The sequence below is a fragment of the Plectropomus leopardus genome, chromosome 16 (assembly GCF_026936395.1).
Source record: "Plectropomus leopardus strain MGB_pleo_1.0 chromosome 16, ASM2693639v1, whole genome shotgun sequence".
Classification (NCBI taxonomy): domain Eukaryota; kingdom Metazoa; phylum Chordata; class Actinopteri; order Perciformes; family Serranidae; genus Plectropomus; species Plectropomus leopardus.
Window position 1 is genome coordinate 9,399,560 of NC_142191.1, and position 16,809 is coordinate 9,416,368.

General features: G+C 38.9%; 1 protein-coding gene across 2 annotated transcripts; it reads right to left on the reverse strand.

Moving 5' to 3' along the window:
* On the reverse strand, positions 1–16,462 carry LOC121964225 (uncharacterized). 2 transcript variants are annotated; one of them, XM_088089731.1, is made up of 4 exons: positions 16,327–16,462; positions 13,526–13,621; positions 13,303–13,396; positions 1–7,292 (listed from the first exon to the last, which is right to left on the reverse strand). In XM_088089731.1, the coding sequence occupies exon 4, from the start codon at positions 7,212–7,214 to the stop codon at positions 573–575; it is 6,642 nt and encodes a 2,213-aa protein (XP_087945857.1). In that variant the 5' UTR covers positions 7,215–7,292; positions 13,303–13,396; positions 13,526–13,621; positions 16,327–16,462; the 3' UTR covers positions 1–572. The 2 variants fall into 2 exon arrangements, with proteins under 2 accessions (XP_087945857.1, XP_087945858.1); XM_088089732.1 differs by lacking the exon at positions 1–7,292 and having other exon boundaries at positions 7,643–13,396.
* Positions 16,463–16,809: the final 347 nt, after the last annotated feature.

Consider the following 16,809-nt stretch of genomic DNA (forward strand, 5'->3'; position numbering starts at 1 on the left):
TTCTTTAAAAGTTTTATATAAAATGTACTAAACTGGTAATGACCAACAAACAATTCCACCCAAAACTAGGTCATTTCCTTTTTGTTGTGTATATCTTTGTAATGCAGTGTATACAGACTATGACAAAGTACAAAAACACTCTTATTTACAAGTTTACATCTCAACTTCCAGGAAACAGGTATAGTTTTTGTAACATACATATACACATTAGTGGAAAAACAAGTAAAACAAACAAATGAAGGAGAACAAGCTTAAAGACAAGTGAGACTGTCTTAAATGACTATTGTACAATTATTTGCTATTCAAAAAAAAAGAAAAAAAAAACTAAACGAAAGCTCAAAAAATTTCCAAGTGTGGCTCATAAACCTTTTTAGATTTTTCATACAAATTCTTACAAACTTGAAACATACAAGAGCTAACAAAGAAAAAGAAATATAAAAAAACAGCTTGAGAAATTCCACTGTGCCCTTTTTAGAACAAAACCTTAAAGCAAAATATTGACAGCCCTTTGCACGGAAAGATTTTTGTCAGATCTATCCATGTTTGTGGGCCTCCATTTCTTGAAAAGACTTTTAACAGTGAGCTCCACTCTGGTGCGAGTCAGCGGGCACATGTTCTTGCTCTTTTTCGACCAGCTGAACTGTAGTTATCGTTGGGTATGTCACCGCTTGAACTGGGATCAAATACTTAACACCCCCTGTGTTCAATCCAGTTATGTTACTTGCAGTGCTTGGATATACAGCAGATCCTGGTTCAGTCAGGATGTGATATAGGACATTCTGACTTTGCAATCCTGTTTGCAGCCCAACAGGGTTTGGAAACAACAACACTGGCGTAGAAGCAAGGGGTTCTGTAGGTTGACCTGTGACTACATGCTTGACATCTTCAGTGGTTGACTCTGTTTTGATAACATCATCATGCGGACGATATTTTTCCTCTGTGTCTGGTTCCGGCTTCATATCGCTATAATGTGGATCGTACTCCTCCTCTTTAATTTGTATGTTTTCCTGGAGAGGCTTGTCACAGCCTGCATTCACTAGACCTCCTCTCACCGACATAATTGACCCAGGATCTGTTGGGAGCTTTGTGTCCTCTTCATGGACCTCAGCTCCCTTTTCAGTTTTGTCATCATTAGGAGACTGGACGGGATTGACATCTGAATGTTGACTCTTCTGTGCAAGACTGCCTTTGTTCGTTTTCTTGCCTTGTTTTTCCTTAGAACGCTTGTTAGAGTTCTTATTTTGTCTCTTGGGAGGTAATACAAATGGCAACTTGAAGACCTCGTGTGGTCTGTTTCGATTTTTTTGATGTTGCTTCACCATGATTTGGACTTTAGATGAAGTGGCTATAGAAAATTCCCAGTGCCTATGATGTTGCGAGCTAAGATCAAAGTTATAGTCAAGGATGTCAAACACAGTGTGTGGCAAATAGTGTCCCATTTTCTTTGAAGCAAATTTATATATCTCCAAGACGACAGCTCTCGTCAAAAGGCTCAAGTCCAGTTTCTCTTTCTCACCTGATTTTGATGTCAAGTCCAGATCTAAACCTATCTCCGCGCAAATCGGAAAAAGATTCCCTTTATTTTGTTTTTTTGTCTTTGAGCTTACTCCACTTGTTCTATGACTTGGTAGTGTGGCTTGTTCCTTTTTAGTTTTAAGTGCCAGTTGCCTTTTTTTGATTGTTTCCTTCCTTTCACTTATCAGCATGGCAGCAGCCTCATTCGATTTACTTGCATGGTCAGGCTGTCTGTGAGAAAATGGCTGAGTATCAAAAACTTCATTGAACCAGGCAGGTCCGTCATCCTTACATGCTACTTCTCTACACAACAGCTGTGAAACAGCTACATCTAGGTTTTGCAGGCAAATGTTGAAGTTGTGTTCAATGAATGCACAAATTGTCATGTTTTTTGATGGACACAACTTTTTGGCAAAATCAGCCACTTCAACCATAATCCCATATGTCAATAAATGCAAGTCAAGTTTATCTTTTGGTTGGTCTTTGTTCACACACAGGTTCAAACCAATTTCTTTGCAGCGTGGGTAGCTGTCCATTATTGTCTTCTCTATTGCTGAGAAAGCAATGGGAGGCTTTTGTTCTGCACAGGTTGCATCACTAGTAACTGTGTCAGTCACAGTATGTGGCCCAGCACGATGCATTTGCCCAGAGTCAGATTCATCCTGACGAACCTTTTCATTTCTGTCTTGGTAGCATTTTGGGCAATATGTAAGTCTGTCATGAGTAGGTTCTTGGATGTCAGGGAGTTCAAACTGCATATTCATTTGAAGAGCCCTGTTCCTTATATGCTCAAGCATTCTGACTTTGTCAAAAATTTGCTGTGCAAAGGCAGTGTGATACAGCTCATTCCTAAGACCAAGATGGAAATTATACTCCAGTATATCCGCAATAAAATATTTCTGGGCTGACAGCAGTTCTGTGGCAAAAGTGTTTAATTCAACCATGATGCCATTTGTCAGTAATTTTGGATCCAGATTTTGCTTTACACCAGATGCTACATTAAAATCAATGCCCAATTTTTTGCACCTGGAGTAACAATAAAGTTGGCAACATTCTTCATGAGGTATTGAAAGAATTTGCTGAATGAGATTGGCCCGTAGTTTCCACAGAAATAAGTTGAGCTTGTTTTGGTGTTCATCCATGACTGCAGCCTGGGAAGACTGAACGCTGCATGTATTTAAAGCTTGGTGATTCTGGCAATCCTCTTTCGGTTTTGCTTTTCCTGTGCCCTTTATTTTTTGGTGTGTTTTTACCCAAAGTGACAGATGCCTTTGCCCAGTAACAGCAGGAATTTGTGCAACAATACTACTGGCAAGGTCTGGATCATCACTTTGCAAATCAAGATCTAAATTGTGTCTGAGGATGTCAAGACAAATCTGCTCAAATGTTCCACACAACTTTTCTGCAAAGTTTATCACTTCAGTCATTGCTCCGTTGGTCAGTGTGTTGATGTCCAGTGTTTTGTTTTGGTGACGTTCGTTAACTTGTAGCTTCAGACCTATTTCCTTGCAGAAGGGATAGAGATCCACAGTCGTCTTTAACATATGTTCTTTGGTTTCAGCATGTGAATCAGAACAACACACTGGACCAACATCACCCTTCGCCATTCTCGGTGCACTGCCAATTTCAAGATGGACACTGCCCAAGCTCTGATTTGTCATATTTATTGATGGCATTAGATCAGAAAGTTGAAAAACCTGTTTTGAGAATTTGACTGCGTCTTCACAATCTTTCAGCTTTTGTACCCTATCCATAATTTCACACGTGATAAGATTCCTCTGGTGCTGACTCTGCATGCCAAAGTCAAAGTTGTACTCAAGAATCTCCATAATGAAATCCTGCTGGGATGAATTCATTGCTAAGGCAAATTTAGCAATTTCGATCAGAACAAAGCTACGCAAAGAGTCAACGCTGATGTTTTTCTTCGGACCAAATCCAACATTAAATTCAAGGCCAAATTTCTTGGACCACCAAAAAGGACCAAACTCTTTGTTTGGTGAGGAGAGGATTTGTTTTACACGATTAGCACGCAACTTCCACAAGTTGTTTTCTGTTCCCACTTGATCTTGCCCCATGTCACACTTATTTGGTACATTTCTTGGAGTTGGTTTTTGGTCTTCACCTTCTGAGTCTGAGATGTCACTGGAGTCTAGGTCAGACTCTAAAGGACATGTGTAGTTGCTCTCTATTCCCATTTCCTTTTGCTCTGTGGCTCTTTTCTTTGTTTGTAGTGCCAGCTTTCTTTTTGTGAAAGCTTCTTTCAATTTACTCCTTCGAAGAGATGTTGCCTGTGGCACATCTGTTGCATATCTAAGTTGTTTGTGAGGAACTGGTTGTATTGAATAGACTTCATTTAACCAGGCCAGATTGACAGCATTTTTTTTCGCTACTTGAAGAAACACCATGGCAGGATCTACATTTCGCCTCCGCATGCAAATTTTGAAGTTGTGATCAAGGACATCATTAATGATTTTAAATCTTGTCCCACACAATTTTTTGGCAAAACTAACTACTTCATCCATAATCTCATATGTCAACAAATGCAAGCCAATTTTATCTTTTGGCTGGTCTTTGTCCACACACAGATTTAAACCTATTTTCTTGCAGCAAGGGTAACTATCCATTATTGTTTCCTCTGTTGATGAATGGGTAGAGGACAGGTAATTTGCAAGCTTTTGTGCTGTGCAGGTTGCATCAGCAGAGACTGTTCCAGTCATGCCAGTGATGGTAGGTGGTTGAGGATGATGCATGTCACTGTCAGATTCATCCTGACAAAGCTTGTGATTTCTGACTTGATAGCATCTGGCACAATATCTGGTAGATTCTTGTATGTGCCCTAAGTCAGGGAGTTTGAAAACCTTTTTCGGTCGAGTTACACTGTATCTTTTATAATTTATTTTACTGGTAACGAACTCCCAAGTTTTTGTTGCAAAAGAACTGCGATGCAGCTCACTGTTGAAATTAAGATTAAAATTATACTCCAGTATCTCTGTGATGAAATACCTTTGTGATGATAGCAATGCGGTGGAAAAAGTGTTCAATTCAACCATGATGCCATTTGTCAGTAATTTGGGATGAAGGTTTTGTTTAACTCCAGACCCTACATTAAAATCAATGCCCAATTTCTTGCATCTGGAGTAAGAATAAAATGGGCAGTGTTCTTCATGAGGTATCGAGAGGATTTGCTGAATATGATTGACCCGCAATTTCCAAAGCGCTAAACTGCGCTCATCTTGCTGTTTTAAGTCAGCGGAACTGTCTTCGTTTTGGTCTGTGATTGCAACCTCTAACGGAGCATCAATACATGACTCTAAATTTGGGCTGTCCTGGTATCGCAGTTTAACCATTGTGGAGGGATCTTTTCCTGTGTGCTTTATTTTTCTGTCATGATATAACTTACATGACAAATTATTTTGCTCCAGAACAGCAGGGATTAGTGCAACAATGTTTCTTGCAAGGTCAGAATCTTTAATATGCAAATCACAATCAAAGTTGTGTCTGACAATGTCAAGGCATGTTTGCTCAAATGTTCCGCACAACTTCTCTGCAAAGTATATCACTTCAGTCATTGCACCATTGGTCAGTTTGTTGATATTCAGCTTTTTGTTTGGTTGACAATTGTTTATATGTAGTTTCAGATCCATTTCCTTGCAGAAGGGATAAAGATCCACAATCTTCTGTAAATTATGGTCTTTGGTTTCAGGATGTGAATGAGAAGGACACACAGGAGCAACATCACATTCATTTCTTGATGTACTGCTGAGCTCAGGATTGACACTGCCCAAGCTCTGATTTGCCATATTTATGAACGACATGGGATCAGGAAGTTGAAAAACTTCTTTCGAGAATTTCACTGCATCTTCACAATGTTGCAGCTTTCTGACTCTCTTCATAATTTCACATGTGAAAAGATTCCTCTGTTGTTGACCCAGCAGGCCAAAGTCAAAGTTGTACTCAAGAATCTCCATGATAAAATCCTGCTGGGATGAATTCATTGCTAAGGCAAATTTAGCAATGTCAATCAGTAAAAAACTAGATACAGACTCAAAACGGATGTATTGCTTTGGGCCAAATCCAACATTGTATTCAAGACCAGCTTTCTTGGACCTGAAGAATGAATAAAATTCTTTGTTTGGTGAGGAGAGGATTTGTTCTACACGGTTAGCACGCAACTTCCACATGATCTCTGTTTCAGTATTCTCTCCGAAGTCACATTTGTCTGGTGTATTACTTGGAGTCTGTGTTTGCTCTTCACCTTCACAAAGCCCTCCTTCACCAGGCTGACTTGCAAATGGTGGGTTCACACTTGATGTTATCATTGGCACATTGGATGACATGTCAGTTGGGGAAGGTAAAGGTGCACAAAAACCCAAATAACTTGACTCTGATTTCCTAGCAATATCAGAGCACAAAGAAAACCTTTTTGGGATTTGTAAGTGATTCTGACTGCCAATGTTTATTGGATTTGTGACTTCATCTGAGTCTCCATTAGACTCTCCCATTGGGAATGTGTGACAATTATCTCCCTGTGCTTTTCCACTGGTACACAAATTAGTGTGATGACAAAGTGAGTCTGTCTCTATGTCTTCAAAGTGCCCTATTTTGTGCCTTTTGTTTTCACTTTCACTTGTTCTTAAAAGAGCCCTCTGTTTTTGTTTACTTTTTAATTCAGACCGCCTTGTTTTTGTCACCTCCTTTAAGTGATACTGCAGGGCTTCCATATTGGAAGATGTTAAACCGTCGGTACTTTTGAATGGATTTGTCTGGAGGGAAGATGGCTCATTTTTAAACTCCGGGCTTATTTTCCTTCCAGGAGCAGCAAGTCGATTACTTCTTCTCAACAGTTGTGATATCTTGAACCAAATTCGATTTCTTCTTGGTTGACTTTTGAGATCAACATCCAAATTGTGCTCCAACACACCAAGAACAATAGGGCTGAAGGATGCAGTCAGTATTCTGGTGACATGTTCCAATTCTAACATCACGCCCTTTGTTAACAAATCTGGATCTAGTCTTTGTTTTGACCCCACATCAAAGTTCAGACCAATTTCTTTGCAATAGGGGAACGCAGAGATAAGAAAATCATCCTTCAGATCTTCTGCTGACTGTCGTTCTTGTGAAAAGATGAAGTCATCTTCTTGTTCACTATCATCAGTATAGTCCACCTCTTCTGAGAGACTTTCTGCCTTTATGCTTTCTTTGGATGTTTCTTGCAAACACTTGAATTCGTCTTCTTGTTTATTGACAGTGTCATCCATCTCCATTGGGAACCTTTCAGTCTTGCGCTCTGTAGATGCTTTGGTCAGTCCATTGTTGCAGTTGCATTCTGGCTTAGATGTGTCAAACAGAGTGAAAACTTCACTTCTATCCTCAGGAGGTTTCCTGATCAGCTCTTTAACTTTGTAATGAATTTGAGTCGTAAAATCAATTCGCTGTTGCTCATTTTCCAAACCAAGATCAAAATTGTTCTCTAGAATGTTTGTCAGAAAATGCCTTTTACCCTTGTTTACTGTTTTAGCAAAGTCACAGACCTCAAGCATGACAGCGTTTGTCACTAATGGTAAGTGTATTTTTTTCTGTGTGCTGGATGCTACGTTAAAATCCAATCCTATTCTATTGCTACGATAGAATGGTTGAGGACATCTTGAATACTTCTTAACATGCATAATGCGCCACTGCCATACTTTGTTTGCATCCATCTTTTTTGTCCTGCAGGTGTCCCTGTTGTCGATCTACTGTGGTTTCCTGTTCTTCTTGGTCATCTATGTCTTCCTTTCCTGTATTAAGTACAGGAGAAACAAAAGGGATAAATTATTCACACTATATGTCACCTTTTAGTCACACTATTTTAAGACTAAAAAAAGACATGTCAGACTCATAGATTCTTAAATCTGAAGATATGTGGGTTTCTCACACAAGAAAGATAACGAAATTATGACTTTTATCGGTTGAATTGAGAATGTATCACAATTTCAGATAAAGCAGTCAGTGTTAAATACTTTTGACTTCATAGCGGCAACAAGAAACAAGCAGTGAAATTTATCTGCAGCACACCAAATAAATTACCATAAAACATAGGCATATCCTATTTCCTTAGTATTTGAAAAGAACACACAAGTAGAATGGATACTTTCATGATTTTATATAAAATGTATAAAAGCAGCAATGAGCAATCGACAGATCCATGTCATTTTAATTTCCATAGTGTACATCTGTATTATGCAGTATATAAACTATGACCAAAGTATGAACACGTTTATCTTTAAAAATTTACATCAGCTTTCTGAAATGGCCACAGTTTTTGTAACTAACTTATTTTCCATTTTTATTGTAACCTCGCCATAAAAAAAAAAATAAATAAATGAATAGTATAAAGTCAGAAAAGGCACTAATAAAATGTTGGAAAAACAAGTTTCAAAAAAACACTTCAAACAAGAGCCCACACTGCCTTAAATGGCTATAATACCATAATCTGCTATCATCAAAGTAATAAAACTAAATAAAATAGCAAATCTTTCGATTGTTAAATTTTTTCAGAAACTAACATCAGAGGAAAAATAAACTGTTAATGACAAATGTATCAAAGCATTTTACTGACAGCCTTTTTCATTGAAATATTTAAGTCAGATGTATTCATCTTTGTGGGCCTCCAGGACAGAATGTCTTTGATGAATAGTACAAATGAAAGAATAAGAATTTATGAAAATACACTTAAAAAATTAACATCTTGTCCTTTTCAGAACAAAACATCCAAGCATAACATTGACAGCCCTCTGCTTTTAAAGTTCTGCCCTATCCAAATTTTTGGGCTTCCATTTTATCAAGAAGAGTTTAAAAATGAGCTTTTTTAAAGCATACATTTCTGCAGCAGTCAGCTATTTTTTCTCCTCACCATGAGCGCAACAAATACATTATGTTGAGTGTAACGTACATCTTCTTCTTATAGGATCCTTACTTTAGTACTGTTTAAGAATCTAATTCCTGTTAGATGCCCACTTCATCTTCTGTGAACTCATGGTCCAAATCACCTGGTTCATGTTCTTGCTCTTCTTTGATCCATGTACCCTCATTGCTCTGATCTGTAGTTACCATGGAGGATTCATGGGATCCTGCTGATTCAACTGGGAATAAATTATCATCACCGTCTGTGTCCCTTTCGGTTTTTACGTTAGCCGTAGTGTTCGGATCGACAGCAGATCCCTGTGGTTCAGCCAGGACGTAATACTGGAGATACTGACTTGCTATTTCTGGTTGTGTTTTTTCACAGTTTGGCCATAATATTATTGAGGGATATGCAAAAGGTCCTGTAGGTACAGCTGGATCTACGTGTGCAAAATCTTCAGTGGTTGACTCTGTTTTGACATCATCGCAGTGTGGATGATATTTTTCCTCTGTGTCCGGTTCTGGTTTCAGATCGACAAAATGTGGATCATACTCCTCCTCTTTAATCTGTATGTTTTCCGGAAGAGGAACATCATATCCTCCCCTCACTGGACTTCCACACACCGGCTCCATCCCCCAAGGATCTCTTGGGATATTTGGGTCCTCATCATAGGACCAATTTTCCTCTTCAAATTGGAACCTATGAGGAGCATGGTGAGGACTGTCGTCAGAATGGCTTTTCACTCTACTCTTTCTTGGTTTTTCCCAGGAAAACTTTCCAGGCTCCTTATTTTGTATCTCCTCAGTAGGAAACACAAATGGCAACTGGAAGACCTTGTCTGGTTCGTCTATTTTTTTTTTCTGTTGTTTGACCATGTTGTGAACTTTGGATGAAGTAGCTCTGGAAAACTGCCAGCGCCTGCAATATTGTGAGCTAAGATCAAAGTTATAGTCAAGGATGTTAAACAAAGTGCGTGGCAATCTGCATCCTTTTTGCTTGACAGCAAATTTATGTATCTCACATACTACAGCTCTTGTCAACAGGTTCAAGTCCAGTTTCTCTTTCTTGCCTGATTTTGATGTCACATCTAGATCTAAACCTATCTCCGTGCAGACAGGATAACTATTTGCCTGTACTTTACTCTGACGTTTTCTCTTTACTTTTACAACACTTGTAGTATGACTTACCACTGTGGTGCTTTCCTGCTTTGATTGAAAAGCAAGAATTCTTTTCTTAACAGTTCGGTTAGCACGCAACTTCCACATGTTGTTCTCTGTTTCTGTTTCCTTTTTTTCAGTGTCATATTCATTTGGTTCATTTCTTGGAGTCTGTGTTTGCTCCTCACCACCATGAAACCCTATTTTATCAGGTTGAATTGCAGCTGTGTTCATATTTGAGTTTATAGCTGGTAAACTGGATCTGATGTCTCTGAGGACCACAAAGCATGATCTAATATCCGAACAATTTGATTTTGAACAACTTTTTATGTTATGTAAGTGATCCTGATTGCCAGAGTTTTCCTCTGGGTCTAGATCAGACTCTCCAAGAGGACAGGTGAAGTCCAATTTTGTTCCCTTTTCCTCTTGTTCAATGACATAGTTATAACACCTTCGCAGGGTGGCTCTTTTCTTCTTTTTTTGCCGTGCCCGCTTGCTCTTTTTGACAGTTTCTGTCCATTTCCTTGTCTGCATGGCAGGTGACCCTTTCCGTTTTATTGCAGGCTTGGGTTTTTTGCGAGGAGCTGGCTTTGGAACATAAACTTCACTGAACCAGGCCATCTCACCATCCTCAAGTGCTCTTGCTCTGTCAAACAGCTGCAAAATATTTGCATTATGTCTCTCTGTGTCAACATGGAAGTTGTGTTTTAGGATGGTATTGATGATTTTGTTTTTTGTGGAACACAATACTTTGGTAAAGTGAGCCACTTCAAGCATAATCCCAAACGTCAATCCACGTACGTCAAGTGCATCTTTAGGTTGGTCTTTGTTCACACACAGCTTCAAACCCATTTTCTTGCAAAGAGGGTATCTGTCCATTATCATTTCCTCTATTGCTGTGAAGGTAGAGGATGGATCTTTTGATGGCTTTTGTGCTTTTTTGTGGGCCTTTCTGGTGACGGTATGTGGACGATGATGATGCATTTGACCCTGGCCAGTTCTGTTGTCACGAATCATATGTTCTCTCTCTTGAGCGCATTTGGGGCAGCGCATAGCTCTGTCACAAAAAGTTATTTTCAAGGACCTCATATCAGGGAGTTCAAAACCCATTTTGCTATGCCTAATGATTCTTTGTTTAACTCTTCTTATCATTGAATTCATTTTAGAACAAACTTTGTGAGCAAAGGCACTGCGATATAGCTCACTGTGGAGATTTAGATGAAAGTTAAACTCCAGTATTTCTGTGATGAAATACTTTTGGGCTGACAGCAGTTCGGAGGCAAAAGTTGACATTTCAACCATGATGCCATTAGTCAGTAATTTGGAATCCAATTTTTGTTTTAGACGAGATGTTACATCGAAATCAATACCTAATTTCTTGCATCTGGAGTAAGAATAAAGCAGGCAATTTTCTCCATGCGGTACTGAGAGAATTTGCTGAATATGATTTGCCCGCAATTTCCACAACCATAAACTGAGCTCCTTTTGGTTTTCTATGTCAGGAAAACTGCCTATATCTAAGACAACATCGTTCCTTGACCTTCCTTGATCTTGTCTTTTGGCCATTATATTCCTGTAGTTCAGTACACAGACTGACAGATTCCTTCTCTCAACTACAGCAGGAATTCGGGCAACAATATTTTGGGCAAGGTCAGAATCTCCACTCTGCAAATCAGGATCCAGGTTGTGTCTGAGAATGTCAAGACAGATCTGCTCAAATGTTCCACATAATTTTTCTGCAAAGTTTATCACTTCAGTCATTGCTCCATTGGTCAGTTTATTGATATTTAGTTTTTTGTTTTGATGATGTGGGTTAACATGTAGCCTCAGACCTATTTCTTTGCAGATGGGATAAGGATCCACAATGGCTGGTGATAAATGTTCTTCAGATTGAGCATGTGATTGAGAATGGCATGTGGGAGCAACATCACACTCCTCTGTTTTATATTCATCGCTGAATTCAGATTTGACGCTGCTCACTATCTGAACTTCTTGGTCCTGTGTGGTCAATGAAGATGGCAAATCAAAGATCTCCTCTGAGCATTTTACTCCATCTTGACAATCTTTCAATTGTCTTACTGTATCCATAATGTTACACATGAAATCATTTCTCTGGTGTTCACTCTGAAAGTACAAGTCAAAGTTGTACTCAAGAATCTCCATGATAAAATTCTGTTGGGATGAATTCATTGCTAGGGCAAATTTAGCAATTTCAGGAAGAGTACATTCAATCGTAGAGTCAACACTGATGTTTTGCTTTGGGCGAAATCCAACATTGAATTCAAGGCCGACTCTTTTGGAATGGGTGAATGTGTCATCCTCAGAAAGGATTTGTTCTACACGGTTAGCACGCAACTTCCACATGTTCTCTGTTTCTATTTCCTCTTGTTCAATGTCACATTCATATGTTTCATTCCTTGGAGTCTGTGAGTTTACAGCTGGTAAACTGGATGAGATGTCATTGAGGATCAACAAAGGTGCTCCAGTGCCCAGATGACTCGATTCTGACTGTCTGAGAATATCAGAGGTCAGAGAACAATCTTTTGGGCTTTGATTTGTGACTGTGTCCGAGTCATCATCAGACTCTCCAAGAGGACAAGAGTCATCATAATCCCACTCTGCTGTTTGACTGGTACATAAATCAGTGTGATGAGAGAGTGAGTTTGTCTCTCTGTCTTGAGAAAGTCCTTTTCTGCACCTTTTGTTCACTCTTTCATCTGTTGTGAACAGGGCCCTCTTCCTCTGTTTATTTTTGAAATCAGGCTGTCTTCCTTGTGTCACCTCCTTGAAGTGGAACTGTGAGTCTACCGTATTGGCTGTCTCGAAGGAATATGGCTCATTTTCAAAGTCCAGTCTCATATTTCGAAAAGTGTTGATAAGTCGTTTTCTTCTCCTCAGCAGTTGTGATATCTTGAACCAAACTCGATTTCTTCTTTGTTGACTTTTGAGATCAAGATCAAAATTGTGCTCCAACACACCAAGAACAATAGGGCTGTAGGATGCGGTCAGTATTCTGGTGACATGTTCCAATTCTAGCATCACACCCTTAGTCAGCAAATCTGGATCTAGTCTTTGTTTTGACCCCACATCAAAGTTTAGACCAATTTCTTCACAATAAGGGAACGCAGAGATAAGAAAATCGTCCTTCAGCTCCTCTATTGACAGTGTGCTTGAAAATATGAATTCATCCTCATGTTCATAGTCTTCATGGGGTGCTCCACCCATCTCTTCTGAGAGGCGTTCGGTCTTTATGTTTCCGTTGGATGGTTCTTGTGAACACATGAATTCATCTTCTTGTTCACTATCATCAGTATCATCCATCTCCATTGGGAACCTTTCAGTCTTGTGCTCTGTAGATGCTTTGGTCAGCCCATTGTTGCTGTTGCATTCTGGCTTAGATGTGTCAAACAGAGTGAAAACTTCATTTCTATCCACAGGAGGTTTCCTGATCAGCTCTTTGACTTTGTAATGAATTCGAGCAGTAAAATCAATCTGCTGTTGCTTATTTTTCAAACCAAGATCAAAATTGTTCTCAAGAATTTTTGTAAGAAAGCGACTTTTACCCTTGTTTACTGTTTTAGCAAAGTCACAGACCTCAAGTATGACAGCGTTTGTCACTAATTGTATGTCTATTTTTTTCCTTGTGCTGGATGCCACGTTAAAATCCAATCCTACTCTACTGCAGTGATAAAATGGTTGTGGATGTCTTGAATTTTTCTTAACATGCATAATGCGCCACTGCCATACTTTGCTTGCATCCATCTTTTTTGTCCTGCAGGTGTCCCTGTTGTCCATCTACAGCAGTCTCTTGGTTCTTCTTGATCATCTATGTCTTCCTTTCCTGTATTTAGCAGAGGAAAAAAGGACAAACTACCAAATCAAATTCATTATATGTGAAAACCTAATAAGCAATAAACAAGATTCTGACTGCAGATCAGAAAATGTAGTATGATTTCAGTTTGTTACATACCTTGTAAGACATGATTTAAAACAGCCAAGAGCTCCTCCAATATTTTTGGCCCACACTGTAGGTCTGCATCCTACTCGTGTCAGTGATGGGACAATGCTGGTAGAGGGCAACCCGAAATGAAACAAGTTTGACTGTTAGTTAACTCGTCCCATCCAATACAATACATAATTATTTCTGAAGCACACTGAAAAACAAAACTAGTAAACCAAAATCTTATACAATCTAAAAACTATGTATCAAAAACTATAAACACACTACAGGAAAGCACAGTTGGTAGAAAAAAACCCAAACTTGATTGATGTCTATGACCAGCACAAATTTCTGAATTGTTGACCAAACATATGATCACCTCCAAAATAATCTACTTAGCATGTATCATATGGGAAATAATTAAGTTTCATATGCGGTTTTTCGCCCAAATCATAGTATTGTGTAAACAAGGTGGAATTCAAAGGATTACAATTCAAAAACATCAATACTAATTTGGTATTTATGATCAGGTCTGAAGTTGTTTGGAACATTAAACCAAAGAAATGGTAAAAATGCAGTTTTACAGCAGTTTCAAGAAGGTCCCATTTTGGGACCTAGGGCCTAAAAGGAAGTTTTTCTGATTATTTGAATTTATACAAAAAATAAAAATGCATAGAAGTCAATGTTGTTGCTAAATATTGACATATCCAAAACTATGATAATCCCTGCATTGTTGTTTTAATTAAATAAAGGTGGTAAATATCCAGTTCCCTCATCTTAAAGTCTATGGGTTTTTTGAATGGGTCTTCGATAAAATGCCCTAAATTAGGTCTGAGGTTAAAACAGACTAAAAGGTATTCAGACTTTTTGTTTTGCAACATGAAATACGTCTACTTAAACCCGATTTGTGAACTTTTAAGGTTTTACTTGTCTTTAAAAACGGTGGCTGCTAACAAGTGGCTAATTGGGCCTACAGTCTTTGTCGGCATCACACCGGACACAGAAACTCATTCAACCCACTTAACTGCCATAACAGCTTTACAGAGTCGCACTCGAACTTGTTCAAAACACAAAAGTGGTGTTCATCTGTGAAGATTATCATGATGAACAAAAAGTGTAAGTCTCATGAATTGTGTTCGTCAGAGAGCTTATTTTTGGCGATAACCTAAAATCCAATGCAAAACTCCCAAACACCCTGCATCCCAACACCCATACTCTCATACTATTGAGTATGCCAGAAAAAGATTTAGTATGTCCCAGTACTATGTATGTAAAATGCAGTATGCCAAAAATACCAAGATATCCTACTACATTCAGCCGCATTTTGCTGTATGCAAGCCAGCATGCTGTTCTGGCTATTCTGGCTATCCTTACCCACAATCCCCTGCATCTACATCTTGGAAGCTGAGTGACAGCTGACAGAAGCCACAATCATGAACGACAGTGCAATCTAGTGACTGCCGACCAGTCACATGGTAATAATAGCAATAGGCTATATATTGTTTAAGTAACAAAAAAAAAATATAGATAAACACCACCAAAAATAAATAAAAATAACAGTGATAGAGAAATGCATATGTAGGCTGGTAAAGTAAATATAATTTTAGAATCCACAATGTATGCAGTTATAACTAAAAAGTTAAAGGTTGTTGAGTAACAATAGAAGAGCTCGCTGTTGAGTTTGGTGAATGGCGATTTGTTTTATTTTCATGGTAACAGTTATATAAGAAAGAGGGTCAAAGTTCAGGGTGCAGTATTATGAAGAAGTAGTATGTCCTGATTGTGTGCACACTGCATGCAACAGTACATACTTTGCAAGGGCAGCCATAGTACCTACTAAAAGTAAAAAAAGAATTACGCGATTGTTTGCAATCTATTCCATATTATTAGTGTGAGTACAATATTAGTGCATTGGCATTTTCATTTAAGCACAATTCAATTCATAGTTCACTCTGCCTGTTTTACATTTATTGTCCAAAACTACCTTCCGTGACAGAAACCATCTTTGGAAAACAATTATTTATGATGTACTTTGAGTTTTTTTAGTTAAGCCTATGACCATACACTAACATGGAGGGGCGGGTCTTAGGATCTGCACTGCAGTCAGACACCAGGGAAGGTGGTCGAGATTGCATAACCGCACTTTGGGGGAGCAGGCATGCCGTCCACACAGTCTATTGTAAAGCCCTAAATAGCAGATTGTACCCCGGGGGGTGGGGGGTCAAGCAGCCTTGCACAGACTCGGGATCCCGTTTGATTTGACTATAACATGAAATCGACCGCATCTGCTGCGTCTCCGTCCAGCAGCCCTCGGAGCTCTGTCCAGCAGGAGAATTAATGCTCCTAATAATAGTTACTGTGCACGACAACGACAAAAGCAAATTATAACGAACAGGGGCACCGCATTGATAACAAAAACACGGTCACCTAGTGTGTCTACCTTGATCTATTTCGTTAATTATAAAATTAATTATCCATCTGACCGAATCTTCTATATTTTTCATGTGTAACCGGATTTGTAAAGCTATCACGTTGAGCTTTTTTGGGCTGTTGCCATGCTGTGGCCGACACGCTGCCGGTGGGATCGCAGGACAAACGTTACACACCACCAACTTTCGGTACTGCACACACCAAGTACAGCTAAAGTACATTCCACTTCGAGTTCACGATGAGTACTTTTTATCGAGTATATTTTGTGTACAAAAACATGAGCTTTTATTTGCTATACACAACATGGCAGGAGAGAAGGTACAGGGATAGACTTCATTAAGAAAAGCACAACCGCCGCTGTTATCTAAGCAATAGGACGAAACAAAAAGGTGTAAACGTACCGGATAAAGACGAAACAATCACCCAGACATCCTTCGTTGTTAAGACCGCGTACTGTTTTCCGGACGATGTTTTTTCCTTGTAAATAATCTGTAAATGGAAGAAGAAACGATAGAGAAAGTATTTGCAGGAAGTGACGAAGGAAGGTTTCACAGCCGGAACTTCAAATTAAAAGTGTTTAGGAATTGATAACTGGCAACGAGAAGCATAAATGCAGATATCTGTTCATAAAGATAAGATTGCCAGTAATTAAGACAATACAACAGAACTATAGCATTGCAAAAATGTTTGCTATGTCTTCACAATCTGTTTGATGCAATATTTTTTTTGTATGAAACCCTTTCCCTGTTGCCTGTTTTTATGTTATAAGAGTTCACACACACCTGCACACTGAATAAATTAACTGAGCAGCAGAAACTCTTGGTTTTGTGTTCCTTCAGTTCTGGAGAGTAAATATATACAAAATGAACCCAAATCGAGCAGAT

What these genes read in the sequence shown, in the direction of transcription:
- LOC121964225 (XM_088089731.1), bottom strand. Translation starts at nt 7,214, where the DNA reads ATGGATGCAAACAAAGTATGGCAGTGGCGCATTATGCATGTTAAGAAG.